The 22,129-nt window shown below is 38.1% G+C and overlaps 1 protein-coding gene across 1 annotated transcript in view; it reads right to left on the bottom strand.

The window, feature by feature from the left end:
• The window catches only part of PRCP (prolylcarboxypeptidase), a 70,276-nt gene that overhangs the window by 33,727 nt on the left and 14,420 nt on the right, over positions 1 to 22,129 (bottom strand). Inside the window, exons 2-3 of the mRNA XM_027848196.1 lie at positions 7,177 to 7,317; positions 2,224 to 2,325 (exon numbers count right to left, since the gene is read on the bottom strand). Of these exons, the coding sequence (XP_027703997.1) occupies positions 2,224 to 2,325; positions 7,177 to 7,317 (243 nt within the window). The remainder of the gene's footprint in view (positions 1 to 2,223; positions 2,326 to 7,176; positions 7,318 to 22,129) is intronic.

Genomic DNA, 22,129 nt, shown 5'->3' with positions numbered 1-22,129 from the left:
CTTAATTAAGCAATCAAATATCAAATATCTATTGAGGAACTAATTGCCTCTCCCTCTGATGAACTGCTTCCTCCTAGAACTGCCGGGACACCTCAGCCCTTTTTCCCCTCCCCCCCTCCAGTCTTCATTTTTCCGGGAGCTACCCTGAAGATTCTCCACTGGGCTTTTTCTACTATGGCCAAACTAGATACCTTCAGTTCTCCCCACCTCCCTTTTAGCTTCTTTTCTGTTTTCCCCCATTAAAATGGAAGCTCCTTGAGGGTATGAAAGGTCTTTTTTTTCTGCTTGTATGTGTATTCCCAGTGCTTAGCACAAAGCCAAGCACTTAAATGCTTGTGGTCTCACCAAAGGCTCTGTACTAGGCCCCCAGGGGCTACAAAGTGTAAGCTATGGCAGAGATTACTACAGCTTTCTAATTACTGTATCTCCAAAATAGTTCATCTTTAAGTATTTTTTTTTTCACATAAAAAGACCTAAAGAAGGTTTCCTACAGACTGGGTAGATCTGCTATGGACCTCTATAAGAGAGAGTGAAAAAAAGTGAAGAAGACAAAAAGATTTGGTCAATTTGCAATCTATACCAATGTAAGGGAACACTCACATCAATGAGATCACAGATTCATTAAGTATTGGTGTGTTTTCATAGTTCCTTCAAGACCACAATCAACAACATAACAGACTCTTGAAAAAATGTCTCAATGATAAGATGCTATTACTTATTAAGTTTTTTTTTAATTCCTAAAGGCATTCCAATACCACATATCCTTTAAAATGGTCTTGCAAAATAATGTTAGTAAGACCAAATCTATTAATTAAACCCTGCTTTACAGGGCTAATCAATTGATCAACATGAGACAGAGAACCTTTCATTTTCATAGGACCAACCATATCATCCTGGAACAAGCTTAGGATCCTGGCCAATTTCTAAGGGCAGCTAAATGTCCTTAGAAACTATCAAAATGAGAGGATAACTCCAAAGAGAATGAAAGGCCAAGAAGACCTCTGGGGCCAGTACACGTAAGCCACCTCCTACAAAGCCTGGGTATCCAGAGAGATAGGGAGGTAGAATAGAGGTTCTTAACCATTTTTGTGTCATGAGCCCCTTTGGCAGTCTGATGAAACCAAAGGACCCTTTCTCAGAGTTATGTTTTTAAGTGTATAAAATAAAACATATAGGATAATAAAGGAAGCTGGTTAAGTTGAAATAGCTATCAAAATATTAAGCAAGTTCATAGACCTCTAGTTAAGAACCCCTGCTTTACAACTTCATGATCACATATTTATCAGTCTAGGTGACAACTGCATTCCTACCTTTTTGCTTGACTCCCATTTTCATATGGATCTTCCTTCACAAGTTTTATGTTATCTTCCTTCTTAGTTTTCATCTCCATTTTTTTGCTATTATCATTTTTCCAGGATATTTGCCCTTTGTGCCACCTTCCTGAATCAGGAGGTATAGTCCTGTACTTCATTATTTCCTATCCCTTTTAGACCACCTATTTATTCACTTGGTTCCCTTCTATATTCTCTTCTGAAATCCTCCTTGTGGCCTGACTTCTGTTCTTGCTTTATCACTTCATGGAAATATACAGCTGACTAAAACATATTTTCTAATTCTAATAGGATATTATACAACTTCCCTCATTTTGCTGATGCCACAAATTTTGTGACTACATAAATGAATGATAGAGGAGGATCACCTCTATTGACAACATACATAACATTTTATAAAATCATGCAATTTTGGTAATAGAGCATATATTCTCTGAGTACATGATGCATGGAGTTGTGTTTTGTTTTGTTTATCCAATATAACCACATAGTTTCCCAAACTGTTTTTAAGGCCCATCAACTTCCTATCAATCAAATGGTTTTGTAGGTCAACAAATAATAGTGTGGATGCTATTTTAGATCAGTAAATAATGATTTTTTGCTGTTATAATATAGAGATGTCTTAATTAGCTAATCTTCAGGGTATAAAGCTCCTTTTGCAAACTGAATGAAGCTAGCCTGGACCAGTGATGGGCAGGTCTGAACACAGAGTGGCCCTGCTGCTGAGGGTCAGGAATGCATCATTTGGGTTACAGCCAACTGAAGCCTCTGAGCAGTAGGAAAAAAGCCCCCCCCCCCCCCGAACCACTAGTTACTGGCAAAACTGGGACAAGAAACCAAGTCTCCTGAGCTTCATTAAACAGTTTCTCCAAGTTAACAAACACACACTTACACTGAATGACAGGTTACCAAAGGGTAAGGATTCTCCATAGTAGCGATGTTCAGCAAACACCAACATGGCTTTCAGCTCCTCAGCCACATCCCACATGAAGCCCTACAAACAGTTTATAAATACACAAGATAACAATTGGTTTCCCAAAAAAAGCTAAATGCATATACAAGAGATCTAAGAAGATCTATTTTGAAAATGTAATTCCTTAAGCACTCCGAGAAGTTGCTTGGTTTATGCCTGTTCTACAGATGAATGAAAGTTCTGGGCCTCATTTTTGATCACTAAATTCATATTATAATGTGATTATTTAAAATTACTACAATTTGCCAATTATCTCAACCTCTGATTTTGACCCACAACAGAATGATCTGTGTAAGTAAAAGATCCAGTCAAAAAATATTACTAGATGTTTCAGGGAATCATTGAGAATGCTGAAGATAGTTTCCACTCTCATAGATACTTATAAACCAAAAGTGGAGGGAGTACAGATATTAAGCTATATTTGAACCATTATAGAAATCTTAATAAATGAGCATGAAGGATTGTAAGTCCTCAGCCATGAATGTAGGCCTATTAAATTGGAAAATTTTAAAACATTCATTTTGGGAACTCCAAAATAAAAGAGAAAAGACAAATATAATTTATTCTTTAATATACTAATGTGCCTTAATGAAGTCTAAGACCCCCACCTTTTTTTACTGAAAAAAACTATTAGAGTAGTTCAACCTATTTGGTTGAGTTTAACCCAGTATCTACAAATATATTCTGTTATTACTTCAGTAATCCCTTACCCTCTTTGCCATCTACCTAATTACAAGCATTCACCTACCAAACTGTTCTTCTTCCTTAGCTTAGTTCAATACCCACACACTTTCTCCCCAACCCATTGAGCCACATTCTCACCCTATTATCCATTTACCCTATTAAGTGTGTGTATATGTATGCTGTATATTTACCCATGTATGTATATACATGGGAATTAAGAACTGAAAGTGAACTCAGAAATCATCTAGTTGACCATTTTTGGGAAGAAAGTGAGGGCCAAAGAGGCGAAATGACTTTTCCAATGTCAAAGAGAGAGTAAATAGTAGAGACAGGATCTGTACATATAGTTATAAATATGCACACACAAGAATAGAAGTGTGTATATAAGCATATAAATGCATTTTGGTGTAAGAGGTTGTACAATACTCTCATATACTAAAGCTTGTCTCTGATTAGAGAAAAGGAGGAAAGTGAAAATAAACCTACATCAATAGTTCAGGATGAGGGTTAAGTTCATTTTTTTTTCCAAACAAATTAATAAAAACTATACAACAAGACATCTTTCTAAAGATGTAATCAGCTATTTCCTGCCTTTTCCCATTCCCTCTTGAAAGGAAACCTTTATAAACAAGTTCAAACATTCATATTCACCGTACATAACAAAACCAGAGACCAATGTTTCCTTCATTCCAAATACAGAAACAGGGTCAAGAAGGTTAGGAGTGACTGGCCATGTGAAAATAGTTGGTCCTACATAGGAATACCAGTATTTCAATATGCCCCTGACTGAATTAGATATACAGTCAATTCCCAATTATTCATACTAATTATAAGGCTTAGAAAGTTCAAAAAACATAATGTAATTAGCTTTTACAATGTGTTTTGTACTTAACATTTGAATATGTGTGTACAGCATTCTGGGATTTTGGTCTAAAACAATCACGATGCCTTAGACTGAGGAGATTTGACTAAGGAGCTGGGAAAGGATCCAATTTCCCCATTCAGGCCCCATGCAGAGAATAAATAAATAAATTGTATTCCCTTTCATGGCTGCCTTCTCCATTGCCTCATCATGGCACAGAGATGACCCTGGCTTCTAGAATTGTATTATAGCAGAATGCAAGCTCTGGCAAATTCTACCAAATGGGAAAGGCATTAAATATGGGGTTGGCAAAAGACTGTCATCTTTTGGACCAGACAACCAAACTGACTAAAATTCCATGAAGCTCATCACCAGAAGTTTAGCCATTGAGTGATAATTTTATTTGGGGGCAAGAATCACATAAATTCACAAGAATCACCTTCTAAAGTAGGGAGGAATTGCAGTCTATGTTGGTAAAAGGCATACCCATACCTTGAATAAATCACGGATCCTTAAAGTATGTATTTGCCTGATCTCATAACTTCCTCAGAATAAAACAGATAGTTGGGTTTGGGAAATAGAATAAGTTTCTCCTTTCAAAAAAGAGGTAATTGAGACACTAAAAACTTGATCCAAAGTCTGAACTGATTCACATTAGTACTGGTAGACCCTTACACTTCAGAAAAGTATTTCTTTAACATGATGGTTGTAAACCTAAATGAATCATTAATTGGTAAAATTTCAGGAGCCATGTGTTGGAGGGGTAGAGGATGCCAGCACTGTGTTGGAAGAGATTTGGAGACAGGACACCACAAAATAAACAAATCAGTCGAGTCTGAGAGTGTATACTGTCCCTGCTTTTTATAGCTCATTCTTCTTTTTGATATTCTCTAAACAACAAAATTCTCTAAAAGATTAAAGTTGTTTTTTTTTTCCACACGGAAATAATGTATATCCTTCTCACCTAATAGAGAACAAATGTTTGTGGAAGTACTTGGAAAACTATAAAACATTTTACAAATGGAAGGTAGTGTCATAATTCACAACTGCTCCCCTGGCAGTAGCAGAGGGTTTCAGTACTGTTGGGGTGGTGTGTAGCAAGACAGCACCCCCTTACAATGTACAGTCATTTGTCAGATGGATGCTTTCAACCCAGGACTGGATGTACTGTCAAGTACAGTCAATAAACCTGAAAACAAAATTTACCCAGCCATAAACTAAAATATAATGACCTGTTCTCAATGTCAAAAGACTAATTTATATGTGTGTATATAGATATAGATATAGATATATATACATACATACATACACACATGGGGCAGCTAGGTAGTGCAGTGGATAGAGTGCCAGGCCTGGAGTCAAGGAAGACTCATCTTTCTGAGTTCACATCTGGCTTCAGATATTTACTAGCTGGGTGACCCTGGGCAAGTCACTCAACCCTGTTTGCCTCAGTTTCCTCATCTATAAAATAAGCTGGAGAAGGAAATGGCAAATTACTCCACTACCTTTGCCAAGAAAACCCCAAATGGGGTCACAAAGAGTCATGCACAACTGAAATGACTGAACAAGAAGATATATGTGTGTATCTGTATGTACGTATACACATATGTATATATATATATATATATATACACACACACACATACTTACATTTTAGTAATTCAAATATTAAATGATATATATGGGATTATAGGATTTAGCACCACAGGGGATCTTAGTCTTCATCTAATCCGACTAAATAAGGAAACTGAGGCCCAGAGAAAACAAGTGACTTATCCAAGATTACACAGATAGGAAGGTGTAAAGGTGAGTTTTAACCCCAGATCCTCTGACTCCAAGTCCAGCGCTCTTGCCACTAGGTCGAGATGCTTCATGGAAGTAGAAAAATCATATAAGTGGGCTCCCAGAGAAGAACAATCAGGTCTGAGAAGGTGCATAAAGGAGCCAAAGAGAATTTCTAGTAGAGGAAAGACAAGCTTAATTTCTTTATCAAGTGATTTAATACAGTTGAATAGCTTTTAAACAAGCATAACCCCTCACTTTTGAACAAAATATCATAGTTTACAAAAGTTTGTATAGCTTATTTCACTTGAACTGCACAATTACACTATGAGGTAAGGAGAATAGGAATTATGCCCAAAGATGAATAAACTTGGGCTCAAAGTGGTTGGATGATTTACTCAAGACCATAGAGCTGACAAGTAAATGAAAAGGTACTCATCAAGTAGGTTTTTTTTTTCTGAGATCTTCTGATTAATTTTAATATAATTCGTTAATTTCTCATAATTATAATAAAAACAAAAAATAAAATTCAAATTTCTGGCTTCAGTACAATTACAATATAATTAGATTCACATGTCTTCCTATAGAAAACACAAAATTCTAGTTTTTCTAAATGCTACTATGGGAGAATAGAAATTGGGCCCTTCCCCAACTCCGGCAGTATCAGGGGTGTGAGCAGCTGGCAGCTGAAAGCTCCTGTCCTGCCCATGCCAGCCTGGGTCTGGGTTTGTAGCTGCCTCTTCTGCTTTGCTTCTTTTCTGAGTATGGATGACTGAAGAGTGCCCCTGAGGTGGACATTTCTAGTCTTACAGGCATCTTTGTGAGTGATCTAGAAGTTTCAGGTCCCTCAGACAGAATAGACTGGTATAGTTGTAGACTGGTCAGTACCTTCTAGCTCAAAATTTTATGATCTTATAGATGTCATTTAATAATTGTAGAGTTTCTCCAACATCTACAATTATTCCTATCTTGGAGATGACTGCAGACAGGAGGAGGAACTCCAAGCACTGCGCTGGCTTACCAGAAGAAATACACATTAGCTCCTATTTGCTCAGGGAAAGAGTAAAAGGAGCCTGACTTGCTGGGGGACAGTGGGGGTATGTACAGGAATAGTGGTGAAGGTGAAGGTCAGAGTCACTCCTTTTCAAGGACCACTGAGTCAGCAGTGGCCAGTAAGGGTATTGCTTCCTCATTTCAAAGCACCAAACTAATTTAGCACTGTCATGCTTATCATAGAAACTACCATGGAAGGTCTGGCCCATGCTCTATGGGATGGCCCCGATTCGCCCATCCCCACACATGCTTCCTGGAGTGCAACCCCCCAATACATATAAAGTGAGAGGTTTGGACTAGGTGATCTCTAAGTACCCTTCTAGTTCTAAAACCACATCCTACAAAAGTAAGCTTCTAGCTTGTTGTTACCACTAAGCATATAAAACAGAACATCTCAAATTAAAATGGAATCTGCACATTCCTGCTTTTGTCCAGTCCTCTTAGAAAGGCAAATTTTATAAACATGTTAAGTTTCATAAGCTTATGCATACCGTATTTTTGCAAAACCATGTAATGTCCCCTTCATTTCCAGTGTAGAAAAGTATTGCACCATTATTATTCTTCCAGTATTGATCTGTTATTAAGTACCGTTGTTTAAATGTCAAATTAACATCAAATCCAAAATGATCAACCTGTAACCAAAATAAATATTTCAAAAAAGTAAATTAGAATCAAATGTAGTTAAAGTGCTTAAATGGCATCTTTCATAAAATCAGGACCTACAGAAAAAGACACGTTAACAGTAACAAGTTCATTTTTTTTTCCTTAATTTTCCAAAATTAGATTTTTAGATGTTCTTTCAAGTTTAGTTGTTCCATCAGGATACAAAATTCAACACATTCAAAAGTGAATTCACCATCTTCAATCCTGCACCATCTCTCCTCCAAATGTCTCTACTTCATTGAGGCCAACAGTGCCTCAGTGCCTTAAATTACACTTTGCACAGCCAATACACCCAATAATGGCCATTTGTATGGCATACACACTGTAAAGATCTCCTCTTTCTCTCTTTCTCTCTGTCTCTCTCTATCTCTATCTCTCTCTTCTCTATCTCTCTCTTTCTCTCTCTCTCTGTCTCTTTGCACAACCAATACACCCAATAATGGCCATTTGTATGGCATACACACTGTAAAGATCTCCTCTCTCTCTCTTTCTCTCTGTCTCTATCTCTCTCTCTCTCTCTCTCTCTCTCTCTCCCCACACATACACACACACACACGATACTCACCCCCAGCCCATAACTATACAAAACGATGTAATAGAACATCAACTGAAAATGTAAGGTTGAGGAAAAAAGACTTTAAAAGATTCTATTTTCTAAGTGGCTTTGCCAGAACACTAAACTGCCAGAAATAGAGAACAACCTCTTACCCATACTGAACACTGAATTTGCTTGAATTTCTCATTACCAAAGATATGTACCTGAAACAACTTAGACCAGCTAAAGGACTGCTTCCTCTCTCCAAGTGATAGATACAAAAGGGCCAGGACTGGGTGGGGAGAGGCTGCCCTCTGCTGGCAGATTGATTTAAGCCTATACATTTAGCTCTCCAAAAAAGACAAGATATAATAAACATTTATAAACCTTTTCTTGATTTTGAAGAATAATTTGGTTTGATTCAAAACAGAAACCTATCTCACTTAAACATAAGTGATATAAAAGCAGCATCAAAAGAACAAAATATAGTTCAGTTCCAACAGAGTTCTTCCCAAATAAAGACGCTGAAATTTTTCAAATGTTATCCTTAATGCTACAAAAATTAATCATTAAGAATGATTTGGTGAAAAGAAATAAAAAAGAAATAATTCAATAAATATTAAGTATCAAAATAACACCATTCTAGTTCTACTCTGATGTCTCATTAGGACACAGAATTAAACCTGAGTTCTTGAAGGCAATATGGCAACCTACCTAAGCTGTGGCATTTCTTTCCATGTTGAAACACCTTGAAATATGGGCGTGGTGATCTTCTGAAGTCCAGCCCAGCTAACTTTAAAGAAGTTCATCACCAAGATGGCTATACCTTGGTAATTACTATTTCAGCCAAAGCAACTCACACAGAGCTCCTACAACATAGAAGGCTTGCAGTCTGCAATGTGGAGTGAAGGGAGTTTTATCTACACCAAACAAACCACAAATCCTTTAAATACTAAAGTCATAGTAACAATTTTAATTATAAAACTTCTAGAAAATAAATTTCACAGTATATGTCAACACATATGCAAAGTGGTATCTACATTTTGGGGGACAGTTACTGTTCCTGTAGCCCTTGAGAAGATAGTGATGAAGGCTATCATAGTACTGAGGGTGTCATCACTAACTTGTGTGAACAGACACACAACAGAAGAACTCTGCTGGAACTGAACTATATTTTGTTCTTTTGATTCTGCTTTTATATCACTTACATTTCAGTGAGGTAGGTTTCTGTTTTGAATGTTTGTATACTATGATACAATATTGCATATAGATATATTTAGGTTTTATGTGTTTAGATATTATTTATGTTTCCACATATTTTATTTATAATAATACTATATAATAATACATAACAGAATTGTGATCTTGTTCATGTGGATACTTCCTCTACCAAAATAGGTCATAGCCCTTCTTGACTTAGTCTGTAAGAGTGGCTATGTGAGAAGAATTCTTTATCCCACGGCCAACCTGGTGACTTGGCTATGCCGATCCATAGACAAAAAATACCCATAAGTCACTAGGCCTATACTCACAAGCTTGCAAAATCTGCATTCTTTTACACAGCATTAAGAGTTCAGGTTTACTTCAACAACAGGAGAAGTTACCACAGGAAGACTTTTTTCCCCCCTTAGGCAAACAGGGTTAAGTGACTTCCCCAGGGTCATACAGCTAGTTAAGTGTCTGAGGCTGACTTTGAACTCAGTTCCTCTTGATTCCAAGGCTGGTGCTCTATCCACTGCACCACCTTGCTGCCCCCACAGGAGGACTTTCAGGGAAGGTTTTAGAATAACAAACTAAATACTAGCACATTAGAGTCCAATCAAACTGGCCTTTTTACCATTAGATGGTAAAAAAAAAAAATACATGACCCTCCACCTCCCATCTTTGTGACTTTGCCCTGGTCATCCTCCATGCCTGGAATGCACTCCCTTCTCACCTCTACCTCTTAAGAATATCAAGCTTCCTTAGCAGCTTAAATGTCACCTCCTCCATGAAGCCTTTGTTCATCCTCCCAGCTGTTAGTGTTTCCCCCTCAATATTTCATATGTTGCCTCCCCTCACTCAACGGTAAGCTCTTCCGAGACAGGAATCATTTTGTCATTGTATTCCCAGGATCTAACACAGGTAACTTGACAACAGGTACCTGTTGGGGTGTGTGTGTGTGTGTGTGTGTGTGTGTGTGTGTGTGTGTGTATCGATGGATATTTACACAACCTATGTCTGAATAGAAATCTTATAAAATTCTCAAAACTAAACCCACCATGAACAGATCAGGTTCATAACTATTTTCATAGTCTTATATAGCATAACATTAAAGTGGTACTGAAATACCTACAATAGCAATGATGACCACAAAAAAAAATCCCTAGAAAAATCACTTTCACAAATGAATGTTTACTATGTGATTCTGAGTTGGTGGTGAGGTAGACTGGTAGGTAGGGTTTGTTGCAGTGATCTGTGTCTATGTTTAAATGCTGTTTGGGAGCTAACACAGGTCTAATGAGGTTGGGAGAGGGAAAGAGGAATGTTCTTTTGCCTACTGAATCACATGACTAAAGGAAAGACTAATAAGCAGGTAGGATGAATAATTGAGAAGTATCATTGCCAGAACATCTTTAACAAGGTTCCTAGGAAACAACGGGACTCAGAGGAATAGACAGGGAAGTGTTAGGAGAAAATTAATTAGAAATAAAGAAGAAAGAAGCATATTAGGAAAGCCTAAATACTACCAATTATGGCATCAGTACAATCTGTGTACCCCTAAAACAGTATGGGGGGTGTATTCAATCCAAAGAACAATGCATAGGGTAAGAGAAACTACACTGGACACAAAGGAGAGAGAGAGAATGTCTGGAGAAAGCAAAGTAAGGTAGGACCAATATGGGATAGAGGTTAGAGAGAAGAAAATTTCAGCTTAATACAAGGAAGAACTATATATAATAATGAGAACTGTCCGATAATACAATGGGCTGCCTCCTGAAGGAGTGCATTCTCTGTCACTAGAAGCACTAGAATCACAGTATGACAGTATGATGATCTGTTAGCCATGAACATGGTAGAAAAGAATACTACACAAGGTGGGATGGGTGGTATATAATTAGACCTCTAAGGTCCCCTAGGGCTGATTTGATTCAGTTAAGATATGGCATTTGTTTGCTCCAGGCAAGTTTAAAAATCAATCCTTGCTAAATCCCTACCATGTGTTACCATCTCCAGGAAGCTGGAAGCTTCACTTTATAAATAGCTATGTGCCAAAGTAGTAAAAATTTTCTGACATTAAAAATGTGCTTTTACAAAAAAGTAATATGAAAACATATCTTTCACTGTACCTCTATGTATGTTGGGGCCCTAATCAGATGCAGCAAAAGTATCTGTACCAGGAAGGGAACTCAAGGTCCTGGGAGATCTCTAATGGGTAGAACTTAGAAGTCACAAGGAATAGCAAGGCAATGTGCTGGACTTGGGGCCACTAGGTGGTACAGTGGTTAGAATGTTGACCCTGAAGACAGGAAGACTCATCTTGAGTTCAAATCTGGCTTCAGATACTTACTAGTTGTGTGACCCTGGGCTAGTCACTTAACCATGTTGGCCTCAGTTTCCTCATCTATAAAATGTGTTGGAGAAGGAAATGGCAAACCACTCCAGCATCTTTGCCAAGAAAACCCCAAATGGGGTCACAGAGTCAGATGCAACTGAAAAACAATTGAAACAAACAATGAATGTGCTGCACTTGAGGCTATGAGAACTCCAACAGGAAAGAGAGGCCGTCTACCAGACAAGCCTTTCTGCCTTAGAAGCAGTGAGTTTTCCCTTTCCCCTTTCCTGGGTGATTGAGGCTAAAGAAGATTATACCCTTTTCTGTATGGGGAGTCTCCAATTAAATATCAGCCCCCTAAATTAAAACAAGTGGTTGTAGGAGTAGTGTGTAGGTAGGTACAAAAGAGGAGAAAGAAAGGTCACTATCAACTTAATGGGTGGATCACTGAAAATTTCCTAGAGGATGTAGAATTTGAATCGGCTTTCAAGAATGAGTCGGAGTTCAACCAGTGTCATTTTAGAGATACTTTGTCATTTTATCTTGCAGCATATGTGAGAAGTAAAGCAAAGACACCATCAACAAACACAACCACATTTTAAGTGACATGTTACAAAGGATGAAGAAGTAAATTCTATGAAGAATTTTATGAGATCCTCCGAACCAAATCAATAGGTAACAGAGCTATTAAAAAGAACGAGCTATCTCAGGAGGTTCCCCCTCTCCAAAGGTCTTCAGACAAAGGCTTGTTAGATACATGTTGTGTAGATGGAATGTTTTCACACTGAGGTTGGACTAAATGACTTCTGAAGCTCCTTCCAACTTGGAGACTCTGTGATACCTGGAAACTCCAGTGGCTCCCTCATCCCTCTAACACAGGACTTCGTCATGTTCCCCTCTAGGGAAGCCTATGGACTCCTCAAAATAAAACAGAGGATTAAAGAGGAAACCAATAATACTGAAATATGGTTATCAAAATATTTTTCAAAAACAAGTTTCCAGGCCCCCAGCTAAGAAGCTCTACTCTAGCATATGATACAAACTCTTCTTGTTGGCTTTTAAAGCCCTTCATAACCTGGCTACAGTTCTCTCGTGCAATTTGCCATCCAGCCCACTTGCTGTCCCCTCACAGACAACATTCCATATCCCAACTCCATGACTTTGCATGGATTGTCTTCAGTTCCAACAATGTAACCCCTCCTTATTTGCACCACTTAAACTCTCCAGCTCCCTGCAAAGCTTCAAAGTGCCATCTTCTACACATCTGTCCTTAGCCCACAGCTGCTAGTGCCCTTCCTCCAAGGATCTTGTACTGTATATAGTTTGTATCTACTTAAATGTGCACGTATTGTTTCACCCTATGGGGCTGTTTTATTTCTTCCTTGTATCCCTAGCTGCTGGCACACCATATGCATTTAATACATGTTTATTGATGGATTATTACAAACACTTGAATGAATAAACAATGAGCCTAAAAATACAATCAAGGCCTAGATTACTCTGTATCACTTAGATAACATATAACTCCTTGTTTTAAGATAAATTATTTGATAAAATAAAATATATACATGCACCATAAAGGCTTTTAATACTCTGAAAAATAAACCCTTTACAGAGTTCTGATACAGTAAAAAAGAAAGCAAATGTCTACAGGGAATTCTACAACAAAAAGTACAATTCTGAGTCCATTGTCAAACAGTCTCAGGAGACTTACTTATAATGTTAAAAACTATACTCCACACCAGAAAAACACCAACCTTATTGTTTTAAATCTTCATCCTGTCTGAATGATAAGGTCACTGTGAAAAGATACAGGAAGAAAGGAGGATATCCTCACACAAAACCAAAAAGGCCAGCACAATGGCCACAAGGTAAAGAATTAGAGAGCAGTTTCCTGTGATTAGGTTCTGGTTCCTTTGCTACAGAATTACTATCTTTTCAAACAACTGTTGACTGTTCCTGAAGATAAATGGAGAATTTCTTTTAATGGTTATGGATTGCTCCTTAATTCTCACCAGCCATCTTACTCAGGATATCTGAAAGTCAAAGGGAGTCACAGGTGACTCCCCATGTGTGACCCTGGCAGGCCAACATGAACTAGACTGGATAGAATCCAATTCAACAAAGACAACATTAAGGGCCTACAACTTGTACTATATTAGTTAACTCAATTCTGCTTCCTTAAAAATCACATTTTTGACTTTATCATCTTATGTTTATATTAAAAGTTTATCACTAAAAGTACAAACCAACACTGAAACCATCATGGTATAATTCAAATTATATTTAGAAACTCAGATAGGTTGGGGCAAAAATTAACTCAAAAATTTTATTTTCCTTAGAGATCTAGTCATAGGCTTATTGTCATAATACTTAATAATACTTAAAAAATTAAAACTATGTAGGTATCTTCATGACACTTTTTTATACTGAACCACAGTGCTATGGTTCTGTATTTTATTAAAAATTCTAATATTCTACAAATAATTTTTTATCACACAATTCTGCCATCTGGGAAACAATGATAAATATTTCTTTGATTTAAGATACTTTTTCAATAAAGCACATTTTAAAAGAAAAAGAAAAAACACTTCAAAAATTATCACCAAGACAAGCTTCAACTCAGAGTTATTTCTTTTAAAATATCTGTCAGTAACATTAAGGCTAGAGCCTTGAACAGAGCAAGGCAGGTGCTGCCACACAGCACTCACTCACCCACCTGAGCAGGGTATGAATAAGGGGGTCTAGCAGACCACCCACAAAACCACAGCTATTTTTCGTAGGGGCTACAGAGGCCAGAGGGCAGTCCTCCTGCCCCACAAACAATGCCACTTCCCTCCCATTCACCTAGAAACAAGCTCTTTAAGAACCAGCAGATGTCTTCTAGCCATCTGCCAGTTAAAATCTTAGCTCATTTAAGTTACTTAGTATACTGACTCTCAATCTGACATTATCCGTGCAGTTGTGAGTGACCCACATCAAGCCTAGCTTCACCCCTTGTCATATGAATTTCAGACCACTCAGCCAGGTTCCAGAATTTTAATCATTATCAGGACAGTTATCTTGTTCCTGTCCCTTAGAGAACTAGTTTCTAGCATGAAACTTCACTGGTCTACACGTTCTAGTGAGGAGTAGGTAAGAATATCTGAAGAAATCTAATTTAGCAGAGCTGTGGCATGAGAGATAACTGACACTGTTTTGTTGCCTAAGGAATCAATCCAAAACTACATTCGGGGAAGTGGGGCAAAGGAATGAAGAGTAGGGGGAAGAGGGAAAGCCTAGCTAACTACAATAAATACCAACTAAAAACAGCACCTTCTAAATAACTCAATTATCATAATTATGATATCCAGTTACTATAACCATATTTCCTCCCTTTACAATTATCACCTTTGTAGCCTGAAATTACAAGGCAGCTAGAGCTACTCTCATGTGATGATTTTATTCCACAACCTGGAATCCCCAAGATTTTCTTTAGAATATTCCTTTCCAACTGTTTTAAATTAATAAAGAATATTTAGGAACACAGGACTAATCTACTCTTCACAAAGTCCTAGTATCCCCTCACTCTATTAGAATAAGCACCCCCAAAAAAAAAAAAAAAAACCTCAGCAAGAAACCCTGGACCATAACGTAAACCTATGAACACAGTTGGAAAACAATGAAAAAGTCCAAGGGAAGCAAGGAATAGGAAAGCTACAAGTACAAGTCATGGCTGTCATTGTTGAAATCATAATTAAACACAATCTAATATAAAGATAATTAGTGTGTAAACAAAAAGTAACCAAGGGCTGGGGAGACTCTAAAATGATCTTATACAGAACTAAGCATCTACTGTAATGGGAAACATCAGGGGACCTTAAGGAAGGTTTTTAAAGTTTTCCTTCCACAGCATACCTATCATTTTCTTTTTCTTGCTTAGGGTCAGTCAAATCAATAAACATTTGTTAAGCACCTACTACATTCCTGGAACTCCAGGGATGGAGCTAAGTGCCGAGGAACAAATACAAATAAAAACAAAGACAGTTCCAGCCCTCCAGTAGCTTACTTTTTTGTTTGTTTTGGTGAGGCAGTTGGGGTTAAGTGACTTCCCAGAATCATACAGCTAGTAAAGTGTTATGTATCTGAGGCCAAATTTGAACTCAGGTCCTCCTGACTGCAGAGCTGGTGCTCTATCCACTTCACCACCTCGCTGCCCCAAGGAGCTTACTTGTAATAGGGAAAGATAACACCCGCAAGGAAGCTGAAAGGGGGAGGGAAAGGGGAAATATCCAGAGTGAAGGCATGCAGCAAAGTTCCAAAGAAGTCCAAAAGCAATAGAGCTGTGGGAAATGGGGGGGGGGGGGAAGCATGCTGAGCCTCCTACTCGTGGCCCTGCCCTCCAGTCAAAGGGGTACCGATGAGATAGGAGTACCAGGCAGATTTAATCCTACAGCATAATGAGATTTCCCGATGAATGTTTTGGTGGATGGAAACCAGTAGATCTATTATGACAGTTTACTCCTCTTTTCCATTTAAAGCTCTCTTGATCAAATATAATTTCTGACCCTCATTAGATGCATCCCATTAATCCTCCATCTTAGGCCAGAAATTCAAATCACATTCTTTGATACCATGTTCAAAACCATATCTTCCTTTCTCTTCTGGAGTCCTATCATCTCCAATTAGTAGCAGTGATTAAAAAGCCACCACCTTATATATTTAAAGATGTTCAGTTTCCTGCCCAGGACCTCATCTCTCTTTAGAGACTTGCTAGGTCCCTTCTGGTGACATTATTTATGCCCACATGAATCACTAGAAGTGGGCTTGATCATCAAGTTAAACAAGTCCCAGATACATGGTAATGGACCACAGTGGCAGCAAAGTGGTCAGATATGTGGAACCCAGGAAAGTGGAGACCAAAGTGAACAGTGGCAAAAGTAAAGGAAGGCCCAGGGTAGCCTTTTTGCTTACAATAATCTACAATTGATCGGCCTTTCTACGTTGCTGCCAGCACACCTGCTGGTGATCACTGGACAGCTCCTTCCCAGGAAAGGCTTAGAGCAGCAGTAGGATCAAACTCCAGTAGAAAAGAAAGCCACTAACTGCCAGCACATACTGACTTAGAAAACCTCATATTGACATTATTTATGTTCTATTGTATTTCAATTTATTTTCCTAAATATTTCCCAATTACTTTTTAATCTAATGGGCCTGTGGACAGCATAAGAAAATGACATGATAAGAAAAGATACTAAACATCTTGACTAGATATGCTATAGACATCCTAAACTCAACATGTCCAAAACAACTCATTAGATTTCCTCCCAAATCCTCCCCTCTTCCAGAATTCCCTATTATTTTAGGGGTACCACCATTTTCCCAGTCACCCAGGCTCACAACTTAGACGTCATCCTCAACTCCTAACCCTCTCTCACCACCACTCCCATATTCAATCATTTGCCAATCATTGCCTGTCAATTCTATCTTTGCAACATCTCTTGTATATGACCCCTTCTCTCCTCTGAAACTGCCACTACCCCAGTAAAGGCCCTCAACACCTCACGCCCAACTATTAACAGTAGCCTGCTGGTTTCCCCCCCTCCATTCTCTCCTCACTCCAGTCCATCTTTCACTCAACTGCCAAAGTGATTTCCCTAAAGTAAAAGCCTAACCATGTCACCTCCCTACTCAAATGCAGGGGCTCCTTATTTACTCTATCATCAAATATGAAATCCTCTGTTTGGCTTTTAAAGCCCTGCATAACTTAGCCTCTTCCTACCTTTCCAGTCTTCTTATGACTTACCCACCCCCATGTACTTTATAATATAGTGACATCGGCTTCCTTGCTGCTCCTCCATGCTATCTTCTGACTGCATTTTTACTAGCTGTCCCCCATTCCTGATATGTTCTCCTTTATTGTCTCCACCCAGAATTCCCTGGCTTCTTCCAAATCTCCATTCAAATCCTACCTACCACAAGAAGCCTTTCCAGAGGCAGCTAGGTGGCACAGTGGATAGAGCACCGGCCCTGAAATCAGGAGGACTTGAGTTCAAATCTGAGCTCAGACCAAACACTTGACATTTACTAGCTGTGTGCCCCTGGTAAGTCACTTAACCCCAATTGCCTGAAAAAAAAACTTTTCCAATCCCCCTTAATGCCAGTATCTTCCTTTGCAGAGTCCCTCTAATCTGCCCTTTTCATATTATTTGCATAGGTGTTTGCATGATTTTCCCTGTTAGATTGTAAGCTCCTTGAGGGCAGGAATTATTTTTGAGCTCCCCAGCACTTAGCACAGAGCCTGGCACACAGAAGGTGCTTAATAAATGCTTAGTGATTGTTGACTGACTGAAGTGATCAACAGGGTCGAATGCTGCAGAGGTCAAGAAGGAAGGGGATGTTGGAGATAGTAAATGCTGTGCCCAAGGTCCTACAACTAGGAACTGGCAGGATTTGAAGCTGGTTGTCCCTAGTCCAGATTCTGAACTCTTTCTGCTCCACCACAACTGCCAAAATTGAAGCTTCTATTTACTTAACAGTGATGAAAAACTCTGGCTCTGTCTAGTTTACATACTCCCCTTTTCAAACAATCACCAGGCTACAGTCCTAGGTTGACTGCAAAACTGCCATAATCTCTTGTATGTTTTTGCCTAAGTATTTTACAAGGTTATTCATAAGTGATACCTTGAAGATATTTTTAGTTATGCTTTTAATTCCATTGAGTGCTCAAAAGCCTGAAGCATAATCAAACATCCTTTTGTAGGCCCTTCTTATGTAACGGTAAAATTGAGAGAGCAAAAATGAGCCAATATATCACCCTACTTCACATTCCTAGCAGTGGGTAATAGAAAAAGACAAAATATTCTCCATTCCAATATAATCCAACATGACATGATAAGCAAGCAGCCTTCAGATTTTAAACTAAGATTGCTGGGCCCAAATTTAGTATGAAAACTTTCATCAACTCTATCAACTTGTGAGAGATGGACTCCAGAGGGACCCTGGAGCTACTTAAAGCATTCCACAAATCCATAAGCTGGGGGCAGCTAAGTGGTGCAGTGGATAGAGCACCAGCCCCGAAGTCAGGAGGACCTGAGTTCAAATCTGGCCCAGACCAAACACTTGACACTTACTAGCTGTGTGACCCTGGGCATGTCACTTAACCCCAATTGCCTAGCCAAAAAATAAACAAATAAATAAATCCATAAGCTGGTCATTCTAATAGCTTTGAATAAACATAGCTTCTGTCAACTAAATGATGTACCCCTAACATAACACACACATCTTGCTATTTTTTAAATGTACATGGATACTGTTATGATTAATAAAATAAAAAATACATTTAAAAGTGTCACTAAGTTCACAGAGGTGTTTTGCCAATATCCCTTTACTCAAAAGGTACTAAGGGTACAACTCAACATAAATTTAGTGTTAAAAAGAGGAGCTTGTATTGCAAAACTTTGGAAATCATTGAGCAAGATAGAACACAATGTATCCTTATCATTAAAGCTATTAAGTAACATGTTATCTTAGATGCTGTACAAAGCAAATTAAAGACACACTCCTTTCTGGAGCTTACCTCCTGGAGATAAAGACAGTGACATTAGACATTGTAGTATGTCATTAATAGGAGGCAGCAAGCAGAGCAATCGATAAAATGGTGCAAGTGAAGTCGGGAAGTCCTGAGTTCAAATCAGCTTCAGACACTCTGTAACTGTGTGACCTTAAGCAAGTTATTTACCCTGTCTGCTTGTTTTCTCATCTATAAAATAGGGATAATAATAGCAGCCACCTTCCAAGGTTGTTGTGAAGATCAAATGAGATAAAATTTGTACAGCATTTTGCCAAAGCTTAAAGCCACATATAAATGCTATTCATTATCAATCACCTACTATGTGCCAGGCACTGTGTTAAATGCTGGGGATATAGATTTGAAAAAGAAAGACAAGGGGCAGCTAGGTGGCACAGTGGATAAAGCACCGGCTCTCAAGTCAGGAGGACCTGAGTTCAAATCCAGCCTCAGACCAAACACTTAACAGTACTACCTGTGTGACCTTGGGCAAGTCACTTAACCCCAATTGCCTCACTAAAAAGAAAAAAAAAAGAAAGACAATCCCTGCTCTCAAGGAGTTTATAATCTCATGGTGGAAAAACAATATACAAAAGAATTGGTGGTTCAATTTAAATTTACTGCCCTAATAACAAAAGCACATTTCCACAGCATTTAAAAACCTTTCCTCACAACAATCCTGTAGTTAATGCAAAAGTTACCTCTATTTAAGAAAACTAAGACTGAGAAAGGTAAAGTCTCTCTCTCACACACACACATACACACACACCCATCCCCAAGTTGTATGAGACTTTGGATTAATTTATATGATCTCTCCCCATAGAAGATTTACTTTCCTAATAAAGTTTTTACTAGGCTGATAACTAAAATTATTTTGAAGTCTCTAAACAATCTCTCCGACAACAGGCAAGGTAGTCTGGGTACAGGCTAAAAGGCTAGAAGAAACTTAAAATTAAAAACTGGGCACATGTAATCCCCGTGTAGATAACCAGTAGCCTATTGCATTGAATTTATATGTACGCCTAAAATTACTATTTTCAGCTAATCAGAAAACAATCCCTAGAAGAGATTTTGGGCTTTTAGAATTACATAAAAGAACTGAGCTGGCGGCTGAAGGCCAAAGAATCTTCCAAGTAAATTTGAATCAGAGGAGCCAATAGGTAGGTGAATGACCAAGAAAGCAAAAAGAAAGAGGTTACGTAGAAACAAAGTTAATGAACACTGGGACAATTTCTTCTCTGATAGATGAGCAATAGCCCACACAACAATCTGGCACACACACGGATAACATTTCTCAAGCCTCTACCAGAAGAGAAGCTATAGATTAGAAATATCATCATACTCATCAAAATCCCTGATATATATGATAGGATTTGAAATAAGGCAAAACAAAGAGCAAGTTTTTAAAAAATGAATTAATGGCTATTTACTGAACACCTAACAGGTTAAAAAAAAAAGTCACTTATAAAAGTCAAAATTATTTTTAAAAGAGATAAAACCAAAAGATACATTTTAAATCCTCCACAAACCTTGGGTATTCCTATAAAGATCATTAACATTTTAAGTCAATTGTTCATGAAAAAGGAAATACTCGTTGCCAAAGAAAGAGAAATGATTTTCATTACTTTCTGTAGATATTGTACTAACTCCTCAAAGACAGGAAGCCCTCATTGTAAAGGAAGTAAGCATTTCAGAGAGTTTTAAAAGGGAGTGTCTGCAGCATGACCCATAGTACACAATGCATAAAAATAAAAATTCACTAATAAACAAGTACTTCCTCACTTTCCCATCTGCAGAGTAAGAACCATTGTCTTGACTGTCATTCCTTGTTTAAATTAGGTTGTTAAATCACAGTGATCTTTGCCAAATACTCCAGTTGTATACTATCGGGAAAACATATCAAAGTAAGCCAACTCCATGACAAATACCAACAATATAAAAAAGAAAATTCTTAAGGCTGTGATTTAGCTGTTACTTAATTAGCACCAAGGGCAGCTTTAAGTACTTTGTTTTTTCCTTCTCCTGGAGATTACAAACCCAGTTACATATTATTAGTGCCCCTCTCTCCATTTCTATCCCGCTTACCCCCCCACAAAAAAAAATCTTAACTCTGTTATTACCTATGTGACCTTCAACAAATCACTTACACCTCTCCAGGTCTACCTCAGCTTGTTTATAAAATGACAGATAAAAACTGTGCATAGCGCTAGTAGGTCCAATAGGTAATTAGAGCAATGACTCTAATAGGTCCAAAACCCAAAGAGATCAAAAAAAGAGGAAACGTGCCTATATGTGCAAAAATATTTATAGCAGCTCTTTCTGTAATGGCAAAGAAGCTGAAGGAACAAGGCACGCTGGAAGAGACAAGAGGCAACATGTACCAGACAAATCCAACCACCACCACCATCACCACCACCAACACCACCACTTTGACCCCCATTTTCCTTAAGATCACAATGGAGACAGTCCAGACCCTGAGTCCAGGAGCCTTGGGAATAATGACCTTAATGTCATTAAAGGAGAAGCATTACTACTGGCTTTGCTGCTGCTCCCTAAGGATCATGGGACTTTTCCATCTGACTTGCAGCTAAAATCATCCGTGTGTTGTTGTCTCCCCCATTAGAATGTGAACTCTTGGAAAGCAAGGGCTGTATTACTTTTATGTTTGTATCTTTGGCACAGTGCTTTGCACATAGTAAGTGCTTAATAAATGCATCATATATTCAAAGAGCTAGAAACCAAATAGTACCCATCAACTGGGGAATGACTGAAGAAATGATGGTATATGAATGTAATAGAATATCATTGCATCATACGAAATGATGAAAGGGACAGTTTCAGAGAAACCTGATTAAGGCAATGACCCATTATGATTCCAGAAGACTAATGACAAAGCATGCTACCTACCCCTCCTGATAGAGGAGTAATGGACTCAAGCTGTAGAATGATACATATGTTGTACATGACTAATGCAATAATTTGTTTTGCTTAACCATGTATATTTTGTATAAGAGTTTTGTTTTTCTTTTTTTCAATGGAAAGGGGGATATGAGGAAAATATATATATGATTGTAAACTTTTTTTTTAAAATGACAGATAATTTCAAAATGCCTTCTAACTAAATCTTCCAAACCTATTTATTGCTAAGCTTCTATAATTCCA

The sequence above is a fragment of the Vombatus ursinus genome, unplaced genomic scaffold (assembly GCF_900497805.2).
Source record: "Vombatus ursinus unplaced genomic scaffold, bare-nosed wombat genome assembly UNPS02005659.1, whole genome shotgun sequence".
Classification (NCBI taxonomy): domain Eukaryota; kingdom Metazoa; phylum Chordata; class Mammalia; order Diprotodontia; family Vombatidae; genus Vombatus; species Vombatus ursinus.
Note: the sequence above shows the minus strand (reverse complement) of the source record. Positions and strands in the feature narration are given on the sequence as shown.